At 33.6% G+C, this 23,097-nt stretch overlaps 2 protein-coding genes across 3 annotated transcripts in view; both read left to right on the top strand.

The window, feature by feature from the left end:
* Positions 1-22,093, top strand: part of LOC118179361 (cytochrome P450 2C41-like) — a 31,670-nt gene extending 9,577 nt beyond the window's left edge. For both annotated transcript variants that reach the window (XM_085811804.1, XM_035348534.2), the window contains one exon: positions 21,770-22,093. In XM_085811804.1, coding sequence (XP_085667930.1) covers positions 21,770-21,950 — 181 coding nt within the window. In that variant the 3' untranslated portion in view covers positions 21,951-22,093. The remainder of the gene's footprint in view (positions 1-21,769) is intronic.
* Positions 3,487-4,716, top strand: LOC146998880 (uncharacterized). Its single transcript, XM_085812276.1, has one exon. It carries the CDS (start codon positions 3,505-3,507, stop codon positions 4,714-4,716), a length of 1,212 nt encoding a protein of 403 aa, XP_085668402.1. The 5' UTR covers positions 3,487-3,504.
* Positions 22,094-23,097: the final 1,004 nt, after the last annotated feature.

Here is a 23,097-nt window from a genome sequence, read left to right as displayed (position 1 = left end):
AAGTAAGATAATAAGAATTTATTTACTAAAGAAATATTGATTATATTGTCTCCTAATATAAATTTAGTAGAAGTATTAAAAATGAGTGAACCCATATGTAGGAAGTTTAATTCGGAAAATTGTGTTTTAAAGTAACTTATATATATATATACGTATATATACGTTTCTCATACTAAAATTTAAACAAACAGCAAATGCTGTGCCAGTTGCCAAGGTGGTGAACATTCGCGAGCAAATGATCTTTCTCTTTTTAAGCTATGATTCTTCTTTAACAAAGAAAAAAAATAAGTTTTGAGACATTGAAATAACGCACATTCTCGAACAAAAAAAAAAAAAAAAATTAATACATATTGAAGAGATAAAAGGCACTCAGAAAATTATCGAATAATACCTCGAAACACACCTGTTACTAAAAAAGTAAAGTATTTCAGACTATGATTGCCTCTATGAATTCGACTGTGTCCCAACAGCAGTTGATTTCATCTTCGCGTTTCTTGAGATATGTTGCGTGTGACTGCACCCTCTGCATCGTTAGATATAAGCTGCTAAGCTTTTGAAACAGAAGCTCAAGACAAAAATTTTGTGGGATTAAGTCTGCTGATGAAAGGACGAATTTTTGCTTCTCTAAGAGATTCTCACGTGGAAGATATGCTGTAATCTTCATTATTTTGTTTCAAGTAGATCATTTCCTGAATTAGTGATTGTCTCCATGCTCTATCGGAACAGTTACGATAAGCCGAGTCTTATGTCGCCAAGGCAATAGTCACTACAGTCTGTTACTTTCCAATAGGCAGTTCAAGGTCATTTTCTGTCACTCGATTTGACTCGGAGCAATGGGAACAATAGCTGCGGGATAAAGGTCGTGTCGCTTAATTTTCTCCCCATTTCATTTTCATTTAACCTGTTACATTTAATGAAAAGCGTGCGAATGAAGGCTGACTTAAACTAGAGTCTCGATGAGGCGGAGAAAATAAATGTTGTGCTGTGATGACGACATGAATTACGATCACAAATGGAAAAAGTTGGCATCAGCCTTCGAAGTTCCTATTTTAAACTAACGGACTGCAATTAAGACACAGTCTAATTTCGCGTCAAAGAACATGAGGCATATGTTAGAAAAAAGGAAACACAGAAGTCTTCTGTTGCTCAACATTGTTGGTCCGAAAATCACACTTTCAATTTTTCTGCTGCCAAAATTATTCAAAAAACATCTTCCATTGGAGAACTGGATTTTCTAGAGGCATTTCACATTCATAAAAATCTTTCTGTTCTAGTTAACGATCCTAATTCCAATCCAAATTTGCCTTTGGCTTTTAGAGAAATTATGTTTTAGTTCTGGTTTCGCCAACAGATGGCGCCACTTGCTTATTCTTGTCCAGGCTTTCTTATCTTATCTAATCATTATTTCCTATCTTGTTCATTTGCGGTTTTGCAGCTGAAGATGATGGTTCGGTAAAACCATCGAAACTAGTCCTGTGAAAATTTTGTAAATATAACGCTGATTTTTGTTGTTTGACTTCTGAATTGGTAACGGACTGCAGTTGATGCGTACACGACAACGGCACTCGAAGAACATTTTGAAAGGCTGAAACCGTAGTATATATGCAGTGAATAATTTTAGAGATATAATTTAGATAATCTGAATGCCTTTCATGCAGCTGTACATATTAATTTTACTTTACTTTATGAAAGAATTAAGGAGACGTAATGATGATTGTAGGTTAATATATCGCTGCCTAGGAGCGCAAGTATTAAAATTACATTTCGCACACTTTGGCTATTAATTCACAACTAATAAAGGAACAAATATTTCAGCATTCATCTTGAAAAACCACCATGCAAAGTTTAACTCTCTTGGATATCATCTAAGTTAAACTGTATGTAGACGATAAACGACTTATCGCTAAGTGTTTAGTATAACAGAAACTTGAGAAGAGTGTAAAAGACCTCTTTATTTAAAACTACAGAAGATGAAAAGAAGGCACTTCTAGTACCTGCGATTCCTCGAACATTATGGCGAGAAACTCAAAATCAGTAAGTCAAATGAAAAGTTTATGTTTAGATAAACTAATAGCCAAAGCTTACACAGAGTAATTTAAAGCAAAGTTAGCTTAGAACTTCATTGGCGTGGATTTAAACTATCGGCAATTATAATGCAATGCCGAAGACAGAAATTCTTATCTAAAGTAGAAAAACCTAGTAAAGAAGCCTCAAGAGGCAGACCAGGCCTTCTCTTAACAATCTCAAAACCTCATTTCAGTACAACCGAACTAATTGCATTCTGGCGGGTAAATGGAAAGAGAAAAGTGACAGCACAGATTCAAAACATAAAATAACTGGTTATTCAAATGAAAAGAACTTCATATCTTCGAATTTAAGTAATGCTACGAAGATCTTTTATGACCTTGGTAAGGATTTAAATTTTATCTAACTAAGAGCTAACAATTGTTTGAGCTTAATTATTAAAAAAAAAGCTACTCTAATTACAAACAGCTGAGTCTCTGCAAGACAATTTCTTCATATCATATTTTAATATTAACAACAGCTGCTCTCCTTCCAGTCATTTAAAAGGAAAAAAAAATTAGAAACCCTTTTCAGTTCAACTTTATCAAAATCTTTCATACATTTTTTAGTTATTCTACACTTCATTTTTAATTACCCTCTGCTCTCCAGTAAAATGTAATGAAATGTACGAGTGTATTTCATTTGTAAGTATTTCAATACTACTATCTAATCCTACATGTTAGAAGTTTAGGTACACTAGACCTAAAGAACTTTAAATTCAAAGCTATACCTAACCACCTAATAAAAAAGATCATTAAACTTTTGCACTGGCTCGACACCCAAACTTTTAATTTCATGCATACTGCTAGCTTTCGCTTTAACTTAATTATACGCTACTTTGCTTGCTTGCACGTGTAAGCACGATTGTAAATTATTTAATTGTTATTAGACAAAATATCTATTGAGAAAATGGCAACAGCTAATTTCTGGATGTCGTTCTATTTATAATTTAAAAAAAGATATTCAGATGATGTACGCTTGAAATGTTTAATGGTACGATGCAGTAAGTACGTTTGTTATATTATGTACGTTTACGAGTATGTTACGCGTAAGTTATTAAGATTTATCTTTAAATAAATGTTTGTCTTTTACAACCATTTTATGAGTGATTAATTTAACTACAAAAGGAAGTTAACATAAATCAGAAGCGGGATTATTCTGAAACCTAAGCCTAAAGCTACAAGAATTTGCTATACGTACTAAATAAATTGAAAAGAATTTGAATTTCAAGGTATGTATGTGCATTGATTGATGTAGCATATTTATTATAGAATTTAATTTTGTTATTTTTTTATCATTTTGGGAACAGAGTTTATTTTTTTTCATTTCTTTAAAAATTTTGAAATATATTTAGAACGTCAAACAAACTTATAAAATTCCAATAACTGTGTTCTACTATGTTGTCTAATTGGAAGTTAATAATAATAGCATATATATATAATGTGCATTTTAATGAGTACGAAAATGTCTATTTTCGGTAAGGCAAAGAAATGCGATTTAAGAATATTAGCTGAAGAATTGACAGAAGATGTAAATGAGAGTCATAAAATGAGCGATTTGAAAAAGATAATTTTGGCTAGCAAAGAGTACGAAGAAGAATGCGCCAAAGAATGGTTAAATATTATAATAAATGAAAGAAAAGAAAAAGAAGAAATTGAAGAACGAAAACGTCAAGAAGAAATTGAAGAACGAAAACGTCAAGAAGAAATTGAAGAACGTAAGCGTAAAGAAGAAATTGAAGAACGTAGGCGAAAAGAAGAAATTGAAGAACGAAAACGTCAAGATGATGAACGTAGGCGAAGAGAAGAATACGAGGAACGAAAACGAAAGTATGAAATGGAATTTGAACTGCAAAAACTACGTATTGAAGCAGAAAGTAGATCTACAAATTCTGGCACCAATGAAAATGCTAGTGGCGCACACATGAATCCAAAGTTAGAGCTTCATCGTTTGATGCAAAAATTTAAACCTGACGAGAATGATATCAGTTTATATTTAATCATGTTTGAACGTTTGGCTAAACAAGTTGAAATACCAGAAAATACATGGGTTACTCACTTGTTTGGCTTATTGCCGTATGATATTGCTCAGTTAATCGCCAGAGAAACCGATGAGATTGCAAACGATTATAAAGAAGTTAAAAGGATCTTATTAAAATGGTACAAGATGACACCTGAAAAATTTCGCCAAAACTTTTTTACGCACAATAAGAGTGTAGGAAACACATGGAAGAATTTTGCGTATGAGTTAAGAACTTTTTTTAATGAATGGATAAGCGGAATTAAAGTAGATACTTTTGAGAAACTTAGCGACCTTATTGTAGCGGATCAGATAAAACGTAAAGTGTCTCCAGAAGTAAAAGATCATTTTATTGACATATGGTCTGAGTTGATTTCACCAATTGATTTAGTTGAAAAACTAGATGCTTATGATACCTTGAAGTCAACTTTCAACAATAAACAACCGCATAAAGAAGGGTCTTACGACAAACGAAACTCCTTTAAAGATGGTCGAGTTGCTACAATCAACGAAAAGAAAAAACTCTACGGTGTCACACATAATGAAAAAGGTGAACCAAAATGCTTCAGCTGTAATAATTTTGGACACATCTCAAAAAACTGTCCGCTGCCCAAACCAGTAGAAACATGCTGAAAATGTAATAAAACAGGTCATAAAGCTAAAAATTGTGTTACTAAGGCTGAAAATAATCATTCAAATAATAAAAATTATTCTGTTGAGCAAGTTGACGAAAATTCAGAAGAGAGCAATTCATACTTGAAGAAAGCAAAACTGAATAATTCTGAAGAACTACAGGCTTTAATTGATACGGGGAGTTCTTGTTGTCTCTTGAGGATCTCAGTTGCTCAGAAACTTAAAGTGAAACTAGAACCTGCTATGAATGAATTGTACTGTTTTAAAAATCAAAGAGTGCCTGCAGTGACCTCTATAGGAATGATTAAAGCCGATATTGAAGTTGATGATGTAAAAGGCCAAGGCATAAATATATACCTTGTACCTGATAATGCACAGCCAGTTGATCTCATCATCGGACGGACATGGCTTGATCTCCCTCACATCGATTATGTCAGAATAGGAAAAAGATTTCACTTCGGGTATAGGGAAGATGAATTATTTAGTAACCTCCAAATTGATGAAAAAATAAATCGAGTCTGCCTTAAAGCTCTTGAGGAAAATGAATTAGAGAAAAATACGATCAGTCTTGTCAGTTCTCAAACAGATTCTGTAGATGATAGATTAATTATGATGGAAAATCCTTCCGAAGGTATCGGCTGTTTATTAGAAATTAAAAGAGGCGAAACTTGTATACCAGTGATTAACGTTGGCGATAGAAGTATTAAGCTCCAAAAAGATCAGTGCGTTGGAAGACCACAAGAAGTTGAACTATGTTTAAACACTGAAATTTCTGAATTGAGCTCAAACTTAGCAAAAACGGAAAATAATAACAGCATAAAAGTTCCCATAAGTTTAAGCGAACTTAAAATTGGCTCGGATCTCGACGCTAATCATCAGCAAGAGTTATCGCGTCTTTCGAATGAATACAGAGATAGCTTCGCACAAAATATTTCAGAACTCAGGTGCACTGAGTTCATAAAAATGGACACTAAAGAAGATATATTCGTTCACCAAACTCCAGTAAAGAAAAACATTACAAAAAGTGCCGTTCGAAGTGTAGGATATTGTGAATTAGGTGCATTTGAAGTTGTTGTTCGAGAGAAGGGGAATGAAGCTGCAAATATGATTGGACTGAATCGCACTTCGGTGAAAAATAGTCCTTATGCTGCAAATAGAAATCGACACTGTGGCCAACTGTTCTCTAAACACCACTTCATGCCAAGGCAAAGACAGAATGACGAAAGTGATGGTAGTCAGAGCCAAGAGAATGTAGATGATAAGCAGCAACTACAACCTCAAAGGCTCGTACGAAGCATGGACCTTATAAGAGATAGACTAATCCAGTGGGCGGGGCGCGCGTCACCAACATGTCGGCAAGAAAGAGTAGGGACGATCTGGTTTCACTGAAACCTATGGCGTTTGTATCACATAACTCTTTTTTACTTATTAAATGTGATACGTTGTATAGTGATGAGATTATGAAAGCCACAGTTTTTTCCAAATAGGATTTAATATATCTCATTAAAGCACTTTTTACTGCATTTCGCGCATTTTTTGTCATGCGTAATTCTTGTACAATCATCTTTACTTTGGTAAAACGATAAAAACTCTACACACAAAATTCATGAAACAATTTACATTTTGGGTAAAAACAAAGATTAAATAAGATTAAATAAGATTGATAGTACGCGATGCTTTGAAATAAATAAGGTAAAATTAAACAAGATCTGATAATTTTTTTTTAAAATTTAATGAACATTTTCAGGCAGTGATTTTCCAAACTATAATAACATTACAAAACGGTCATATTTATTTGATTATATGATCATTAAATTATTAACATTAAAGTGGATTAGTTATTTTAATAATTCATAAAATTCGGAGCATAAAATTTTCTGAGCGTAATGAAGGAAAAAAAAAAGATAAATTAAAATCTAGAAGCACTCTTTTTTTAAAGTTTTGTGTGTTACCTATATTTATTGAATATCATGTTCTTCGCCCGTAAACCACATATATTTGAAAACAGCATATCTTTAGAATTTCCGCACTGGAGATAAAACTGTTATTTTCCGTACAGTGCTCGCTCTGAACTCGTTGAGTTTGTTAATCAAAAATTCATTAAAGTTTTACAAAATATGAAATAAATTAAAACAAATTTGAAATTCGGCCGTTTAGATGCCTATGTTCGGGTGGAGGATTACATTATTCAAAATTTAATGGCTCTAGATACTGTCGCTTTTGTCACAGTGCGAGAAACATACATGTATTCATGCAGATTCTTCATTATTTAATTTCTTTGCATATAATACAGAGCGATAATATTTGGTAACAACAATTTGCAAGGAGACACGGACATTTATAGTAAAACAGCGCAAAATGCCGCTTCGAATCTAACAGCCTTTCTAGGCTACCGCCGCTTTGGGTTAATAAATTAAATTAACAGTAAATAAAAAAAAAACCTTATGTAGAACTAAAAATAAATTTTAAAAAATAATCACTATAAAATACAAGCAAAATTAATTATTACGGTTAAATACAATTTTAATATTAGAATTAAATGTATAAAATTTTTTAAGGAGTCAAAAATGTTTATCACTATGATGTTTTATGAAATATAATCAAAATAAAATTATAGAAATTATGCTATAATACTCATCTATAATTTTAAAAAAGCAGCACAATTTAGAATTTCAAACAAAACTTTCGAAAATTCGTTTTTAAATATTTTAGTATTTTTTACTTATTTACACCAATAAAAAGCATAAAAATTGCAAGAGAAAATTGCTTGCTTGAAATTTTCTATTAGTTCAGATTTTAAATATTATTTTCTAAAAGAAGTAGTTACAAATTTCCTTACAGCATAGGAAAAGCTAAAAAAATATCCAGTCCTGAAAGCATGCAATAGCTTTATAATTATTTAGAACGTTAATTATGCTTGATAAATATGCTAAATTTTTAAAAATCAATCTCAATTTCAAAAATAAAAATATGTAGAAATTCTAATTTGTGAAATGAGGCGCTACAACCAGCTTTTTCTTGACAATTATACACGCTGCAATAGGCAACCACTGTTAAATTTCTGCAAGTCGTCCCTACTCCTCCAGATGCAATCAAGGTGACAGCCGGCAACGCCTCAGACGAGGGAGAAAACCCGTTTGTGTTAGTCTATTTCTTATAAGGTCCATGGTACGAAGGCAATTACGTCATTCTTACTTCAGGCAATATTGTAGTTATCTATTCATAGGACTTCCACGAAACGTTGGACGTGATGGAAATGAAGATAAATAAAATGAAAGAAAAAACGAAGAAAGAGTTTCAGGAGGTGGAAGAGACAATCACTGGAATCCTAGACGATTTTATCAAAAGTGCTTTAAAAGCAAAATCCACTATCATAGGAATGACACTGAATGCAGAATAGAATAGAAGTAGAATGGAACGAGAAGCAACTAGTAAGGATACTGAAACAAATGACAAAGAACAGCAGCCACGCGGTCAAGGCTCTAAATCTTGTCCACCTTACAGATCAAAAATGGGTTGTCGAAAGCCCAACCAAGCTGATTCACTTGCTAAAAACAGATCTTCGGAGGCTATCATTTCCAGAAATACAGAAGACGACGATAATGACGAGGTTGACGACGAACTTAAAAGGCCCAAGCGAACAGTGCGCCAACCATTGCGCTATAGAGACTTTGTGTAGGACTTATAGAATTTGTTTTAAATTATATTTCATTTTATTTTTTCCTACCTATTATTATGTTTTTGTTGTTGTTTATTTGTCGTTTTAATGTATGACAAGATTTGGTTCAATTGAGGACAATTGAAAAGTCAGGATGGTTGAATGTAAGCACGATTGTAAATTATTTAATTGCTATTAGACAAAATATCTATTGAGAAAATGGCAACAGCTAATTTCTGGATGTCGTTCTATTTATAATTTTAAAAAAGATATTCAGATGATGTACGCTTGAAATGTTTAATGGTACGATGCAGTAAGTACGTTTGTTATGTTATGTACGTTTACGAATACGTTACGTGTAAGTTATTAAGATTTATCTTTAAATAAATGTTTGTCTTTTACAACCATTTTATGAGTGATTAATTGAACTACAAAAGGAAGTTAACACACGTAACCATTTCATTCACATATTCAGCTTTTATAAGTAAACAAGCATTTACTTTTGCGTCTACACATAGATTAATAGAAACTTTTACGTTTGCAAATCTAACATACACCATGAAACATTAACAATACATTTACACTGAGAAAACTTTATTCAGTTTATACTTTACATCACATATACAATAGTTGCTCAAAGTTTCTTTACAATTTCAGCAATCTTCCTCAAAAAACAGTCTCTTGTTCTAAAATTCAAAATTTCTATTCTCAGACTAAACTTAAAATCATTGCAAATAATTGCATAGTTAAATTAAAAGCTTCTTGCTGCATAATAAAAGTGAAATGACCTCACCCGAGGCCAAACTTAAGATAAATAGCAACTGCTGTACTTTAAGATATAAACCAAAAACTGAATACTTGAAGGAAATAAATTACACTTGTTGCTTTCACCTGGATCACCGTTTGTTGGTTACCCGGACTCGCACTCTGGTTATTGTACAATTTCTTCCTCCGTGGTGAAGCCGCCTCTGCTCAGCGTTTCGGTAATAGAGCTTGCCGTGAAGCACCGTCATTGACATTTGTTTTCAGAAGTTGAGATCTTTTTCGTCGATCCATCAGCTGGTGCAGGCTCTCCTATGGTCGCTCGCTTGACATCATTGAACGTTTTCCGTTTCGTTTTTTGGAAGTGTGCTAGTTCCTAAGTCTGGCTCTTTTTCCTGCTCCAGCTCATTTCCTCTTGATGCGTCAACCCTCAGCGTTTAGTGCTCTGCTCTATTATTTGTGGTACTCCGTCTTTTTATTTCAGGAACCTTGAACACATCTTTTAAATGGAGCATGCCAGCTCGCTGACAATACTTCTTGAACAGGTCTGTCATTACAACCAGCTCTTTTCCGTTTATTTTTTTTTTAAATATACAACTGACTGTCTTATTCTTTCAATTACGAAAAGACCTTCAAATTTTGGGCAAATTTTCCTATCTATCTTCAGTTGTACAAGAAAGTTAACGTTTAACTTTGAAAACTTTATCTCCCACTTTAAAATTGCCCTCACGGCGTTTCTTATCATAGTATATTTTTTGCTTCCTTCTTGCAATATCCTAATTACGGATAGCTTCGTCGACTAGCTTTGGATTACCTGCAATTTTTGAATATCTATCTGCCATTTTTGAATGTCTAAATGAATTATCTGCCTTTTTTGAATGAAAAATTGTTTATCCAGAGGGGTAATCAATTTTCTTCAATGAAACAATTCAGCTGGCTTCTTCCTAGTACTAGTATCATGTTTAGCTATTCTCAAAGCAAATGCTAAGTCGTTGACTCAACTAACACAACGCTTATGATAATTCTTTACCATAACTGCGAATAATATTGTTGCGTGCGTAAGGGTTTGTTATGAATTGAATGCACAAGTCCAATGAAAAATTAATGTAATTTATTATTATCACAACAAATAACACAAAATGCTTAAATTTCTTCAGAGATAATCGTTCAATATCTCAATCTCTCACAGTAGTTATCTTTTTAACTACCAAAATGTTCAACAGAACTAATTCAAAATAGAGAAAGCTAATCCGGTTTCCCCGCGAATTCGCTACATTAAGCAGCAGCAGTTTTCTAATCGAAATCGAAATCGAGTGAATGGTTAGGCGGCATTTAGTAGCCTCTGCTACTTTAACCGTCTCTGTTGGAGATATGCCCTAAGGCGTTGGAAAGAATTAAAAATTAAGGTGATTTACACCGCACCGACAAAGGTGAAGCGCGAACATCTGCTAATGCACGTGAGTTGGTCAAGTAGACTTTGGAGATGGAGGGTTCAAGCATCTGGCCACCGTACAAGCTGTGATGTATCTTCACTAGTTAAAGAAAGATGATACGTCGAGTCCAGTCACGTGGGTGGTCACCCACTCAAGTACTGACCCCGAGCTCTGCTGCTGTAAACAGGGGAACCTGTGTGTTGAAAAAGTGAAAAGAAATCGTAAACATAGTGAAATTCCCTCAAATGCTTCTAAGCTGGTGATTACTCTTCACTTTCAGCAAATCTCATCAGTGTCATGGCTGCTTTGAACCCGGCAGTAAACTTCTCAGCCGTGGTTTTTGCAGCGCGGATCTTCTCAACGTGCTCAACCATACTGTTCAGAAATTTTTTGATTTTAGGATCTTGGATCCAGTTTATGATATCCTTGTACTCTGTGGGTGGGTTCTCCAATTTTTTCTTTACTCTATCACTGTAGAGAGGTTTCATCTGGGTTTTACTGCTGTCTTCCTCTGTTTCGATGAATTTCGGAAAATCTGCCGGCATAGGGATCTTAACTGCTGGCTTCGCCTGCTGCTTCTTTGCTTCATATCGCTTCTTGTACACGGGGCAACCCTTGTATAAACTTATATGCGGTAGTGAGCAGAAGATGCACTTAGGTTTTCCTTCTGGCTTTAGAGGACATTCTTTACTTCTATGATGCTGTCCACACTTGCAGCATCGCTCAGGATTTGAGCAAAGATATTGCGAATGTCCATATTCTTGACATCTATAGCATTGAATTACGCGTTTTTTCGGGGCAAACTTCTCGATCTTGACATTAACACTTAACATATTGTTGAGTCCATGAATTGCACGTCCTTCCTTCGTTTTCTTCAGCTCCAACAGAAGCTTCTCGATAGCGTCTCCTCTTCGTCTGGAAAACTGCTTGACTTTACTTATCGGGAATTTCCTTCTCTCCAGATCTGCCTGGATTATTTCTTCCTTCATCGTCAATGGGAGGCCCTTAAGAACAACCTTAATAGGTTTTTCGCTGAGTAACTGGAAAGTATGAAATGGTATATTTCTTTTCTGAAAAACCAGAGTTGCTTTTCTGTAATCGTCTACTGACTTTAAATTAACATATAGTAGTTTCATTTTCATATCGGCTTCGAATTCTTCACTGCAGGTATTGATAAGGATTTCATGAATTTTAGGCCAATCTACTTCGCTTTGCTGGAAAACTATTGGAGGTGGAGTTTCCTCTTTTTCGGCTCCTCCTTCTTCTTCCATACCTTCTACTTCACTTAGCTGCTCAAATCGATTTTCCGTCGTAACTTCCATTGGAGCTTCGTTTTCTGATACTTTCGCGGTTTTCTTAGGAGAAATCCATTCTTGTTCCCTGCTGGCTGTTCCTCTTTCAGTTATCTGCCCTGGATAAAATTTTTTCGTGAATGTCTCTACATCCATCTCACCCTTAGTTCTTTTATGAAAGTAATTGCAAATTACGTCAAATCCAAATTTCGCAATCTGGTCCCGGATTTCTTCTTCAGAACATGACTTGAATTTTGGGATGTCCTCATCATTTCCTATTGATAAATCGTCTGGTGTCTGTTCATCAGTAGCTTCTACATTCGGTGTTTGAATGTCTCTTTTTTCCTTACCAGGTTTAACATCTTTCTTCTTACTTGGTTTTTCGCTTTCCGTATCTGACATAGTTTTCGCCTTTTTCGCTTTACTTTTCTTTTCTTTGGCCGTAAGGATGAAATCCTCTTTCTTCAATGGATAGGTCTTGTTGGTTTTGGACGAACGCTCGCTTCGGTAGTCCTCTTCAACAGAACTATCGAGTGGTGTCCTATAAAAGGACATTTTTGTTTTTCGGTTTCGCAAATCAATGACTTATTTATAGACACAAAATTTTTAACTACACATCGCAAAGGAAAAAGGCAGTTTTCTAAGGTTTGATCCCGCTTATATAAGGGTTTTAAATGCGCGAGATTGTTCTAGCAATTTTTCGAAATCAAAAAAAGATATTTGTTTATTAAATGTTAAATGCACGTTATTCTTAATTTTCCGGCTTAGTTTTTTCTTAATATTCGTCACGCGCTGCACTGCACGGGGAATAAAAAATTTAATTTATAATTCTTCTAACATTAGCTATTTAAAAACCAAATCCTTGACAATATTAACTATATTCTTATTTAACTGCTCGTGAATTTTGACTGCGGCTGATACGGGATCATTTTTAAATGACGTGTGCCAAGCTCTGCGCATAGTCCCTCAAATACATGACTAACAAATTCTTTCGTGTTGTCTGAAATTACCTTTATTAGAGCTACGTATTTAAAAATATATTTATTTGGAAAATAATCTGATATTGTTTTTGCGAATGCTCTTTTGAGGTGAGCTATTTGCACACACATTAAAAAATTATCTCCGATAGAGAGTAAGTACCCATTCTTATTCACTTCTCTACGTGGGTATGTGCCTAATAAATCAATTGGTATTAAGTAATGTGGTAAAGTGGCTTTAGATACCAGGCTAGGTTATAATTAACATCGTTAACTCATTGGCAAATATGGCATTACTTCATGGCATTACTTATTAACAAACTTTCGTAGCTGTGGAAAATAAATAGCCTCGCAAACTCGCTGTACCCTTTTTTATGCCAAGATGACCTGAAATTGGGGAATCATGCAGTTCATTCAAAATGCTCAACCTTAAACTGGCTGGGATTTTCGGTATTAATTCGTTCTTTTTGTTTGTTGCTTCCGCATAAAAAAACGAGACTATCAATGATCTCATAATTAACGGATCTATTTCTGATAGCCGCTATATCGTGATGTTCGAAATGAAATAAGTATAAATATTTTTAAATTTCGGGTCTGTTTGTAGTTCAGAAATAATAGTCTCACGAGAATCAAGGATTTTCGCTGTTAACATAGCATATTTGAGTTTCTTCCCTTCTTCATCTAATTTTATTCTCGATAAAGCATTAGCCACGACATTCTCTTTTCCTTGAGTATGCTTAATAGTGTTGGAGTTCAAGGGCCCATTCTAATAAATCTTGGCGATAAATTTTTCTCGGAGTAAAAACCACCCACAGCAGCATGGTCTGAATAACCGGTGTCTTCCCAAACACACTCTAAATTTATGAACCGCTAAAAGAACTGCTAGTGCTTCCTTTCTGTAGTCGTATAATTTCTCTGAGTAAGGTTAAGAGTTTTACTGAAATAAGCGTTCTGCTGTCCATTTTTCATCAGCACGGCATCAAACGCGTAAGCTGAGACATTTTACAGCAGTTCTAAATTCTCATCGCTTTCAGGAAATTTCAGCAGTAGCACTTGAACTAATGCTTATTTATTAAGTTTTTCGAACACTGATTTTGCTTCGGCTGACCAGTAAATCTTGCTTTCTTTCTTTTTAATTTTTACAGCTGCTCGGCTATATTCGCCTAAATCTTTGATAATAGTTCTACAATAAGAACACAAGCCTAAAAATGTGGACAATTTTTTCGCTGTGTTTGGTGGCGAGTAATTCTTTGTTGCGACTACTTTTCCATCATCTGCCTCAATTCGTTTCTGAGATGTCTCATAAGCTAAGTAACGAAGTTTTTTGCCCTCGTAACGGCGTGGCTGCTATAGTAATTTTTGAACTTCTGCTACCGGATAGAGCAAAAAATACGAATTTAAATGCTCAAGAAAATTCATTAGGGAACTTGTTATGTCAAAAGTCACAGCGGGTATTCATTGATGCCCGCATGGTATCCACGATGAAACCAAACCCTTCCATGAGATTTACTGGTACCGGTGGAACTTACGATGCCAGAATAAATGCCGAAATTTCTTGTGATGTGGTCCTTAGTCAAGTTCAAACGCCACAAGCAAGTTTAACTCTTTTGGCTATCATCCAAGTTAAACTGTATGTAGACACGATAAGCGACTTATTGCTAAGTCGAAAGTATGACAAAAACTTGGGAAGGGTGTAAAAGACTTTTTATTTAAAATTAAATAAGATAAACAGAAGACCCTCTTTGGTAGCTCGATTCGTCCAGCATTTATGGCGAGAATATCAAAATCAGTAAGTATAAAGATTATAATTAAATAAACTTAGTTTAAGTAAAACAAAAAAGCTTATATTTAAATAAACACAGAGCAATTTAACACAAAGTTGGCTAAAAACTTCATCGGCGTGGATTTTAACAATAGACAATTATAATGCAAAGCCAACGAAAGACAAAAACTCTTATCTAAAATAGCAAACCCAGAAACATGGCCTCAAGAGGCAGAACACGCTCTTTCTAATCAGTCTCGAAAACCTCAGGTTTCACGCGAACTAATTTGCATTCAGTTCTTCAAATTAAAGGAACTTTTTCCCGGTGATCTTAAGTTTAACAGCAACGAAACTGTTAGACATCTTAATATAGAACAGCAAAGAACTTTACCAGCAGACTACTTAAGTTGTGACAGTTGTGGTATATTCCTAACAATTAAGTTTTTGGACTGTCATATTCCATTTTGGCCTTCATCCCAAATAATTTAGAAGCTTATGGAGTTGCATGAGAATATTGCAATTAACTACAAATCAGAGTACCGTTATGGACTCGTTGAAATTCATTAATTGCCACTTATGCTGTCCAAGCTAAATGGTGACTATTGACGAAGGTGTTCATCAGTGTTGAGTGGTTGTTTCTGTGTTGTTCGTAAGCTGTGATTCTGAAATACTGTATTTAGTTGGAAATTTCACTTTCACAAATAAGAGACAAAAGACTTCCAGATTTCTAATTCACTCAGCCATTAGAACTGTGAAGTGTTAGAAGCAGTAGGTCATATTTGTTTCGTAAATTAGCGCAACCTCAAAACTTTGTATTGCTCATTATTTGAAGTTTACTACAAGCTTTGATTCAATAAGGTTTTCGTTGATTCTTGTGTAATTCTTCTTAAGTACTTGATTCTTGCGCAAACTTAGGAGCTCAGATGGGTCATTAGCTTCTAAATATTTGATTTAAGTAACTAAGGTGGCCGTTAACTTCGAGACGTCTGACAAGCGGAGAATGTAGTAAGCTTTTGAAGCTAAACTGCTTTCTAAATTACACAACTGATGATTTCCTGGAGAAAATGAATACGAAAGCTGAAAATTAAAAAGGAAAGTAGAATTGTTGATTAATTTATGAGACGGATAACCATACGAAATTGATAAAAGATCCTACCAATATGAAATAAGTCGTTGGCTGTTGAGAAAAACTCATCGGAAAGAATTTGCCGATTTCCAGCAAAATAGGAAGAAAAATTATGAGTATTGTAAATTAATCAAGCATTTTGAAAAAATGTCCATCGTAACTCACTTCTTCTAGTAACCCAACAACGCCAAGGCACGCGGTGACCACTCCCGAAAACGTTATCCCATTATTGTTTCTTTTTCCTATTCTTTTTTATTATTATTACATTCTCTTGTGTTGCTTGTATACATATTTAATGCATTCATCGCTTATTATTTTAGTCAAAATCGAATAAATGTGATTTGTATATAAATACGCATTCCCATTCTTAATGAATATGTAGCAATTCATCATGCTTGCGAGGGGGGCCGCGCCAGCCAATCAGCAAGAGGCGCACAACACTTGTTCTGTTACACTTCAATCAATCACTCAAACAAATTATTGCTGGGATAGCGCGCTTCGCGCGCTAGCTCATGAGGAATTGCTAGAAGGCACATGACTTTAGAAATTCTGAGGTGGAAAGTTGAGGCATTGAGGTGATGAAGAAAAGAGGCAACAAGAGGCCGCAAGCCTAAGGAGGCAACCATAGAGCGCGCGACAAGACGAAGCAGTGCTGGGCAGTTGAGTCATGAATTTGTACTGTTGTACAGTAAAATAATACTTGACAGAACGAAATTGCAGGAAATCTGCAAGATCTCATTAGACACATTTTATTTATACATAATACAGTATTATACTTGAATACAAAAATATATGAAATAAACTATATACTAATGATATACGAAGGATAAATATGAAGTCTATGTACACTATTTACAAATTCTTGTACAGTATTTCCTACATTAGGTAGGGAAGTTTGCGTTTCGTGCAATATGTGCCGCAAGCTGCCGTAGTTCTTTATCCTCTGGTAATATGATATAATCAAACACTCTAAGTGGGGGCACTTGAGTGCTTTTAGGAAGAAATTTGAGTTAAGTTTGTGAATATGTTCTAAGACTGTTTCAATTCTTAAATCCTTATGTAAGGTTTTGTTGGAAACATAGTAATGAGCATTTGTGAAAGTGCGTAGCAGTTTATTTTGCGTGACATGTAGTTTATAAATATCATTATCTTTAATCGTCGCCCAAGCAGGGGATGCATATGTGAAGATGGGTCGAATAACTGAGACATATAGATGTCTTTTACGGAATAGATCTAATTTTGAAGATTCATTCAGGATAGGATTTAGACTTCGGATAACACCAAGTGTTTTACCTCTCACATGAGTTAAGTGGTCTTTCCAAGAGAATTTATCATTGATGATTATACCAAGATAGTTCGCTTTTCGGACTCTGGGGATTTCCACGTTTTTCCAGTTTTTCCGTGACCTGAGCAGCTGTGCGCTTTCTCCTAATTATGAGTAACCTTCAATCAATCAATCAGACAAATTATTGCTGGGATAGCGCGCGAAGCGCGCTGTTTCCTGATTTATCGGCAAGCGAAATCAGTTTTGGAAGGTCACGTGATCTAAATAGTCGATCTCCTCCTCTTCACTATAATCTAAAGTGACCACATTTTCATTGTGTTATCACAATGAAAATAACGGGACAATGGAATGAAATGAAAATTGTAATTTAGTTATGAAAGCAGACCAATAGTTCAAAAAAATATATTTTATTGTATGCATTCATATACTTGACTATAAATATACAAAAGTATATTTATTATTAACTATTGGTAACTAAAAATATTTATAAAAAAACAATAATTTGATTATTATGTTTTTTAATTAATTTAAAATTTTATTAAAAAAATTATGATTTTCTTTCACGGTGATATTTTTTATCCGAGTGAATATTTGCAACAGATTTGGATCACTTATTAAAATGTCGTGAAATTTCTCACAGGAATTGGTCAAATTACATTTTACGCTTAATACAGATTTTAAAAGTTTTAATGTTCAACTGCGTTTTTTCAATTGTCCATATTTTATTGATACTAGAAAAAACACGTCTTGTTGCTGCATTTGTTCCTGGAGAGCGCGTGTTCTATAATTTTCAAAATAAGGAATATTATTAATTTAAAACAAGAATTATTATTATTTCAAAACAAGGAATATTATTATTTCAAAACAAGGAATATTATTTGTTTACAATGAAGGAATAACTCCGTCCATTTTATGTCTGTTTCCACATTTGCAGACAACCAACATTTAATATTTTTACCAGTAACGTATCTTTTTACCAATGACACCTTATCAAAAAGATCATTTTAGCAAATATTATTTTTCGGAAAATGGTTACTAATATATTAAAAAGATTTTTCCACATATTCTCATAAAATATCTTTTTTTAATGTCAGCCAATGAAAATTTTTAATATTCTCGGATTAAACTGTCCGTTCTTCAAGATATTCCGAACAGTTATAAAAATTTCTGACTTCTTTCAGAAAATCCGGTCGTTTAATTTGGCACCTTGTTTTACCAACCTAGTGATGTCCTTTCGAATAACTAACTTATCAATTCTTTCTCCCAATTTTATTTTAAAATTATTTCATTTGACTCTTTCGTAATTGAAATTTTGCCCCATTCAATAATTTTCACAGCATTGCGAAATAATGTAGCTTGGCTGTGGATGAACTGAAGCTTTGCGAATAATGTAGCTTGGCTGTGATGATATGTCATTTTCAAAAAAGAGCTGCAATATTCTTGGATATTTATCTTGTGATAAAAGGTATGATTTTAATGGTTCATATATTTTTAAAATATTTTCTACAGCTGGTAAAAGAGGTAGCCATCGTGTTTTGATGTAACCAATAATTCTTTTATATTCGATTTCTGCGCTTTCAAAAAAATCCTTCAAACTTTCAACACGCACAGTATATGTATAAAAATACGAATACATTTTTGAAATAGTATTTTCAACATTAACTGGAAGTAAGTCAGATGCTGTTTGAATAGTATTGTGTAGAATGTGCGCTGCACAACCTACAATAATAATTTTTTGATTCAAATGTTCGTTAAGTTTCGTAAAAACGTTATTGATGCCTCTTCTAGCTTTTCCGCCAAAATTTGCGTTAGTGTTATCCTCACAATAGACAATAATTTTATTGTTCAAATTATTCTTTTTTAAAATGGTACTTATTGAATCAAAAATTATTTAAGAAGTTTCACCCGGCAATGAAATAAAATCTAATATTCTAATTTTAATTCCTGTTTCTGGATCAAAAAGTCTAACATTTGTGGAAAATAATTTTAAATCTTTGTGGCTAGAAGCATCATAATAAATGGATATAAATGTGCATTTATCTAATTTTTTCTGCAATTGGGAAAAAGAATATGGTGAAAAAACATTACTAATAATTGCTTCGGTCTTACAATGTTTTGATTATTTGCGACGCACAATAAATTGATCTGAAACTTTGATTGTGGTTTATGGTGTGGAAAGCAAATAGGCCTTCAGCTAATGCTAGCTGTTCCTCCGTTAACAATACATATTCCTAGACGAGACGTAACGACAATGATCGAACACCACCGAGTAAATCTAACTCGTTACATCGCCTGATTTAGTTTACTCTGCATGCATTTTATATGTTTTTTTATTTATGTATTTTTTATTTCTTTATATTTACTATAATAATTAATAAATAATAGGTAATATATTTTTACAGTTCATCTAAAATAAGAAATGCAGATGTTTTCTAAAAAGCGGGACATTTCTAAAAATCGGCGGGCCAGTCCTCCAAAACGTGGGACTGTCCCGCCAAAATCGGGACGTGTGGTCACTTTACTATAATCGCGAAGTTTAACTGTGCCGAAAAAACTAGTTTTCACTTAAAATAAGCATAAGTAAAATCAATAAACATGAGTTGGTCGAATGATTTACATTAAATTTTTCATAGAGTAGTATTTTCATAGGCGGTAAAAATGTATATCTTCAATAATTTAAAAACAATTTACTTTGTTTATGTAATTAAAATTATCATTGAGAATTCCCCATTCAAACTTTATTTCTGTTATTTTAATAAAAATGGAATCCATTTATGTAATCTGAATCAAGTTTATTCCAAAATAATATAAAATCCACATAAGGGGGAAAATTCAATATATTTATTGATGTAAATTTTATTTATATTTCCTTAATAGTAAAATAAATATTTTAAGGGCAGAATATTTTGTAAAAATCCATGCCGCTACCATCGCATCAGCTACATAAATTTTCAGAAAGCAAATATCCATCATCATCTCTCTTTACTCCATTCACTAATAAAACCTGGATATCTCAATTTTGTTAAAACAGGGAAATGAATTAAAAATTCCTTAAATGCTAGAAAATTTGAGTGTAAATATAAACTTACTTGCATTTTATGCTATAAATAACTCTTTCAAGAAAATTTCGAAGAATTAAATGCTAATTACATTCATTAAAAGGACACCCTTCTATTTGTACCCTTTAGCTCCAATTTTATGTTTTACCACTTTTTCTAAACTATCCAAGAGGTAAGTGATTAGGCTAATTTTTTTAAGTGGTTTCCTCAAATTACAGGCCTATTCCACTAGTAAAAATAGATTCATAAAACTTGGAGCTGTACCATATACACACATGCTACAAAGTATACATAATGTATGCAGAAACAAAGTATAAATAAAAATAAACAATTGTGACTTATTAACTGAAATTAATTGGTAACTCTTTAACTTTTATATATTAATTTTGTAATTTTTATATTTTGTATAATTATTTAATTTTTTTTTACAATTTATCAAAACAGATAAGTCATTACACAAGTGCAAGAATCTGTTAAATGTATCTACGAAAAAGTGTCTTGTTCAGCGGTTTTACCATTCAACCTAAGGTGGGCAATTAGCATTCAAATTTTCACCTAACAGAAACATCAGTGTATCTAAAGAGTAACAATGAGACATATAGACAATGAGACGTATTAGGAGTTGATGTCATTCTTTCTGTTTTCTGAAACTTCAGCACCACTTGCTTTTTTCAGTTGTAGAGTACACATTTTGTTAACCAGTTATGTTAATCAGATTTTCTGTCTTTCTCGGTTTCTGTTTTCCTGCCAGAATGCTAATTTCTAGTTCGCGAGTATTTCTAGTTCGCGAGTGAGGTAGATAAGAGCTAATATTTAAAGGAAGGTTTTAGATGGCAGATTCAGAGCGTGTTCCGTCTGCTAAAGGTCCCGTTTGCTACTTGATTCTCTTCAGAGCATTACATTTGCGGCGTTGCGTTATTCTCGCCATTAGGCTCGACACGCCGATATCAGGTCTGAGCGAACATGCGCATTTCCTGTCTATGTAGCTTTTTCGTTTAACTTACGATTATTTTAGTTTTAATTTCATTTCCGTTACTGTTTGATTCACGCTATAAATACTGGCTGTTTCTGTAAGCACAAGAAGTGCCTTCTGTTCACTTTATCTGAGTTAAAGACAAGGATCCGTTAGATCCTTCACAGTCTTTGCGATAATTTCCAAGATATAGCGATAAATCGCTAAAGTCTTAGGTAGAGTTCTCGTAGTTTATGTTACCAAAGAAGAGGGAAACTCTCTATACAGTATTTAACTAACATAACAGGTTGATTAACTCCTTTGATGCTTTCTTTTCATTTACTGATGAACGGCTCATACAGTGAGTTATCTCCTTTTTGATCAAATAATATTTGATAATGATGATGGTTATTTTTTATAGTGGTATATGCGCATGCTCATCACTTTCCTTCCAGTTGTGCTGTTTACTTGGTAGTCTTATATCCTTTTATCTTAGCAATTGGTGTTATTTTGCAGTTTACACAAAAGCCGGTTTGTTTCCTATTCATTTCCTTTTGATCCACAGACTCATCACATCATTATTATTACCACCATTATTAACATCATTATTCTAACTTTGGAACGAAATTTTACTTTTCCCCTTCAATTTTATAATTAGTTGCGCTACGTGTTGTGTTTCGTTTGTAGAATAGATTTTCATCATTGTTTCAAATTAATGTTACGTAAAATATAGCCCTTTTATTTCAGGTTTCAGTGGACAAAACGGATCCGAATGGGCAGAACAGAGAAGATTCGCCATAAAAGCCATGAAAGACGTTGGACTAGGACGAACACGTTGGGAAGAATTGGTTCAGGTGAAAATACAATGAAATTACAAGAATATTTTAAAATTATTTATAATTTCATCCCTTCAACTTTTACATATTAAAGTTTTGGTTCTGCATAAATAAAAATGCACAAATGAATAACAAATACCTCGACATTTATGTTTTTTCTCCTCAGTAGACTCAATATTCCTTCCAACATACCTGCATTTGCTATCATAATTTTAATAAAGAAATTCATTTACTACTTTTTATTTGCTTTCCCTCACACTCATCATTTTCTAAGACATCATCTTACGCTTGCAAGAACGTGTGATTTACCTGATGCTGAAAGATCATCCATAAAATATAGTAACTTAATGAAAGGTTTCAAAACGACTCAGCAACAAAATATAATTTGAATAGTTGGCTATAGATCCGTATTTTTCATTTAAGAAATGAAGAAAACATTTTTTAACTTTCTTGGAAATTATAAACACATGGAATTAAATGTTTTTACACATGCCCTTTGTTACGTCATCCATTGCCTGTCGTAAGAGGGCGCTGTATAATCTTGCTAGCTTTTCTGTATCATAGTATATGTACAGTGAGTAGGAATAAATGTTTTGTTCTGAAAGGTAGCGCCGATTTCGATATTTCAATTCCCCCTTCACAAAAGAGGTGATTTTTTGGGGGGGGGGTGTCAGAAGTGAGATTAGGTGGTAATGTGTATCATATCGAATTTTGTGTGAAAAAATAGTGTGGTGATATGGGAATTTGTGTTTGGCGGAAATCGAAAGTGAAGATGTTCCATTGTGTAGATTAAGGTGCGTAGTTATTTCTTTTTGTTGTAATAATGTTAGTGTTAAATTCTGTCTATTAGTGTTGTGTATTGAGGTGTTCCATCTTGATAATTTGAGTTGATAGTGTCTGTGTTGAGTTTTACTGTGTTCGTTTTTGTGCTCGTTGTGTTTTAGTTGTCAATTAAAGGTTGTTGTATTTTTCTTTGAATTAAGATGAGTCTGAAGTCGCTTAAGTCATTAAAAAAAGACGGTTGACGCTCGTTGGCGGAGGAGTTGGGATTAGTAATTCCGAGCGGGGCGAGAATTGTTACTTTGGAAACTTTAATAGAAAGTTCAGAAAATTATGCAAATGAATTTGGAATTTGTGCAAAATGTTATTGATAATATTCTAGAGGAAAACAAAATACAAATTGAAAAACAAAAATCGGAAAACGAAATTAGATTAGAGTTAAAGAAAATAAAACTTTCT

Source organism: Stegodyphus dumicola, chromosome 2 (assembly GCF_044657685.1).
Source record: "Stegodyphus dumicola isolate Sdum_Otavi_A_Nest chromosome 2, ASM4465768v1".
Lineage (NCBI taxonomy): Eukaryota > Metazoa > Arthropoda > Arachnida > Araneae > Eresidae > Stegodyphus > Stegodyphus dumicola.
Note: the sequence above shows the minus strand (reverse complement) of the source record. Positions and strands in the feature narration are given on the sequence as shown.